The 4,580-nt window shown below is 37.6% G+C and overlaps 1 protein-coding gene across 1 annotated transcript in view; it reads left to right on the top strand.

Annotated features, from left to right (window-relative positions):
* Positions 1-2,587: 2,587 nt before the first annotated feature.
* LOC101848492 (mesenchyme-specific cell surface glycoprotein-like) overlaps positions 2,588-4,580 on the top strand; it is a 10,375-nt gene continuing 8,382 nt past the window's right edge. The window contains exons 1-2 of the mRNA XM_005091574.2: positions 2,588-2,768; positions 3,648-3,908. Coding sequence (XP_005091631.2) covers positions 2,588-2,768; positions 3,648-3,908 — 442 coding nt within the window. The remainder of the gene's footprint in view (positions 2,769-3,647; positions 3,909-4,580) is intronic.

The raw sequence follows: 4,580 nt of genomic DNA, 5'->3' as shown, positions 1-4,580 counted from the left end.
CAACAAAGGCGAAGCCCAACTCCCCGAGGTTAGGAAAGGACAGAAAGTGCAAGCGTTCTGGTACGGCAGGCCACGCAATAGTTAGTCTCCTCAATTCAAGTGTTCAAATCAGGTGATTGCGAGGAGAGAAAATCTGTCTGAAATGACAGCTCAAAAAAGGAAGAGAGCTATCAAGCGTTTACAAACACATTATTAGGTTTCAGAAGTCTCCTATGAGAAATATCAGAATTTTTCACGACTACCGAATATGATATAAAATAAGAGCGATGCGCAACAACAAAAAATTAAAACTTACAAAAAAGCCGCGCTTGTGTAGTGAAAATATTAATAACAGAAGCCAAAAATGTGAAACAATCCAGAACATTACAACAAAATTGTATCATCTGTTGATGAGGCATTCAATTATTTGTATCCTCCAGGATTTAGCATTATTACCCAAACCCACAGAAAAATTTACAACTTCATTGTAGAACCCATGTGGGTTTTGGTGGGTGGGTGGGTGGGGGATAAACAACCAGTCGTGAAGTGAACTTTTGCAAAAGTGAACAACTTGTGTTTCGCGCGCTCATATGACCTTAGCAGTTGCGAGCGCCGTAAAACCTTATACTATACATACTAATATACAAAGCTAGGTGAATCCAGAATCATCTCCTTTTACGGTGTGTTGTCCTATGAACAACACAAGACGAATGAAGGCGTGTGGACATCAATTGAAAATATAGTTGAACCACAATACATGTACTACAATACTATCTGTAGTTATTAGGAGAAAATCTCCTGGTTCTGATACACAGCCCGCAGGAAGGTTGTGCAAAAAACATTATACAGGGCACTGTTGAAGGTACAATGTGGCTGAAAAAAGAAGACAAACAAAGCTTTTTAGACTACATTTTGGTCGGCAAGAGAACCCCTCGACAAGACAGTAGAGGGATATGGAGAAAAATCTCAACATCTTTTGTGCTCAGCTCCCACCCCCCACCCCTTCCCACTCCCCGACAATTCAAATCAAGGGACAAGTGGTGTGTGATGATGATTCCAATGAACCTGGAGTTCAGAAAAAGATGAAACATTAAGAAACGAAAAAAAACAACAACCTCAAAACATAAACTCAAACATAATAAATTTAAAGCAGAAAGACACTGACCTAACCATGTAAAAACCTTCTGTCTTATTCCCCGCTTCTGTGCGTCTAACAAACAAGGGGCAGATTGGTGCAGTTAAGTAACTGCGACAGAGAACATCTCCGCCTTCTCTTACATAACCAAAGTAAAATTGGACTAGATCCTTATCAGTGTCTTTCTGGGCAGCCTTTGTAGACTGACGCCCATTGAAGACACTAGTCAGAGGCGCAGGTAACGTACGGTATATGGCCAAAAATGTATTTAAAAAACAACAACTAACTTTTGCCCGAAAATTGCTCGTTAAAAACGAATAAAGATATTAGACAAGATTCTTCAACGTACATGTCGGATAGGGGAGTTCATGAATAAGCAACTGGCTCAAATAAGTGTATATCAATTCAGTCAAAAAAAGATAGAGTTCTACTCATTACGTTATTTATTGTGTAGCTAGGGAAAGCAAGGAACATAGAAAGTCATGTCATGCAAAGATACTTAATGAAAATTGTTTTATTACTCTTAATTTCTTTGAAGATATTAGAGATATCAATGGTCGTAAAATCTTGAGTGTTGATTCATCACTTTTCTTTTAAAGAAGAGTATACAGTGGCTGAATGCAACTGTTTTAAGACACAATTTTAATCAGTCAACATATTCTCTGCTTTGTTAATAATCCAAGTACCTGCTTTGTGTATCCATATAATGTTGAACAATGTGACGCTTTCTGTAGTCATTAACTGTTCGTTTACACACACACCCATCCATACACACACACACACACACACACACACACACACACACACACACACACACTCACACGCACACACACACACACAAACACACATACACATCCACACACGACCACACACACACACATCCACACACAACCACATACACACACAACCACGACACTTTTATGACCTTAATGTGTTGCAAGTGCCGTAAAACTCTTACTTACTAAAACACACAACCACATAAACCCAAACGTAACCTCCTCCTCTTCCTAGTTTTAAGAAAAAAAAGAGCGATATCAAATCCAGAACAGAATGTAATTTTCTTCTTCTTTTTCTTCTTCTTCTTCTTCTTCTTCTTCTTCTTCTTCTTCTTCTTCTTCTTCTTCTTCTTCTTCTTCTTCTTCTTCTTCTTCTTCTTCTTCTTCTTCTTCTTCTTCTTCTTCTTCTTCTTCTGCTTCTTCTTCTTTTTCTTCTTCTTCTTCTAATTATGTATTATTTTTATCATCATCATCATCATTTTTATTATTATTATTATTATTATTATTATTATTATTATTATTATTATTATTATTATTATTATTATTATCATCATTATTATTATCATTATTATTATTATTATTACTATTATTATTATTATTATTATTATTATTATTATTATTATTATTATTATCATAATCAATTTCATCCTCCTCCTCTGCTCCCCAGATAGCCAGCTGTCAAAATCTACCGACCAGAATGAAGTGGACACCTGTGGTACTGTGCTGCTGGCTCCTGGCCGCGACCGTCACGGCCTACGTGGTGCTCAAGCCTAAGGCCTACGTGCGGCTCAACGACGCTGACGGCAATAAAAGGATCAACTCCTCTACGCTCAACACTCTCGACTTTGACTACGTGACCAACCTGCTCTACGTGCTTGGTATTTGATACAATAAAATAACTGATTTTGTCGGCCTGTAAAAAAAAGCTAAAACAGCGCACTTGGACAATGATGGTTGATGCCTCTAAAAATGCCAATGACAATGCCAATGCCAATGCCAAAGACAATCTTTATTCGTTTCGCATAAATGATTGTTGATGGTCATGGCCTCTAAAATAACTGTTTGGGATAAACTGTTATATTGTATTGTGATATTAACAATCACTCTTTTAAAAGGGGCTAGTGCTGCTGTTTCGGAAAGATTAGGACGGAGTGGGTTATTTAATGTTAGTTATCTCTTGATTGATTTATTAACTTTATCATTTTCTTTAGAGGTGGTTGGGGGGGGGGGGGGTTGTTACGCTTTATACAAAAAATAAAAATAGTTACATTTCTAGAAATTGAACAAAGAACAGTTACGTATGATTTTAATTTAACCCTCTTTTTCTACCGTAAGGGGATTAAAAGTTGAGTTTTTCGAAATCACTTCCAATGTTCTGAAATGATCTAGAAATAATTATGGATATCTGTAATTAGATACACATGTGAGATAGTTTCTTTGGTGTTTTATCTCCTCCTTCTTTTCTTTCCACTTCACTTTTTTAGAAGTTCTTATCAGCATAATCTTTATTCATCATCATCATCATCATCATCATAATCATCATCGTCATCATCATCATCATCATCATCATCATCATCATCATCATCATCATCATCATCGTCATCAAGTGTCATGTCTGCTGTAGACATAGGTGTTCATAGTTCACAACTTATCTCTTAGCTCAGATGTTCTTATATTCCTGTTTACATTTACATAAGATCTGAAATAAATGTTTATTTTATTCCACCTTAACCTCTCTGATCTCCGCCCCTTCACAGCTCACGAACCTGCACGACTCACCGTCTTCTCTCTGTCTCTGGACGGCACACCGACCCAGGTGTTGGAGCACAAGTTCAGCACAGCTCTGGAGGGTTTCCCTCTTGACATCGAGATCTGCCGACCGTTGGTCATTGGAAGCACCCCCCGGGTCGCAATCTCTTTCCAAGACCCGGCCTCCAGGAGTGCAGACGGGAGAGTTGTCTTTTTCCAGCCCCTGTCGTTCAATGACAAAGATCTAGTCGAGATTCAGAGAGTGACAGGTACTTATAATGCTGTGAGTTTCAGAGCAGAGAGCATTTGCATTAAAAAGGTAAACTACTCTTAATGATCAAAATCTATAACCAAGTACAGAAGGAACTTCATGAAACTGCTTCAATTTCTTTAAAATGCTGCTTTTTTTAAGTAGGTGGTTTTACCTCCCCATAGACACAACCAAGCCATTTAAGAGACGGGTTCTGAATCTTTCTATCAGAGCCAACCCAGGTTGAGAAGGATACAATATCCCAACAGAATAACCGATATACTAAATGACAATTTACCCCACTCAGAAAACGAACTCAGGTCTCCTGCGAGGGATAGCAAAGAACCTATCGGCTACTCCACAGACGGCGGCAAACTGCTACAGTTTGTAAACAGTTTTTAGAAAAAGCGGAGAACAAAAACAATAAATGAGCCATTTAAAAGAGTACTTCTTTACGCTATGAGTTCTTATTTGACTAGATAATTTTGGTGTAGCTGGAAAAAAGAAAGTGGCTCATATCGCCCCAAACATTTAATCAATATATTGACAGGTTACGGTTACCTTCTTCTTTTTCTTATTTTGTTTTTTATTTTGCCATTCTATCTTTTTCGTCTTTTTTTTCTTCTTTTTTTTTTCTTTGATAGAATGTCAAAGTAGTTCAGTATATTTTGGGCGCTCCGTTAGCTCAGCT

Source organism: Aplysia californica, unplaced genomic scaffold (assembly GCF_000002075.1).
Source record: "Aplysia californica isolate F4 #8 unplaced genomic scaffold, AplCal3.0 scaffold00032, whole genome shotgun sequence".
NCBI lineage: Eukaryota > Metazoa > Mollusca > Gastropoda > Aplysiida > Aplysiidae > Aplysia > Aplysia californica.
Note: the sequence above shows the minus strand (reverse complement) of the source record. Positions and strands in the feature narration are given on the sequence as shown.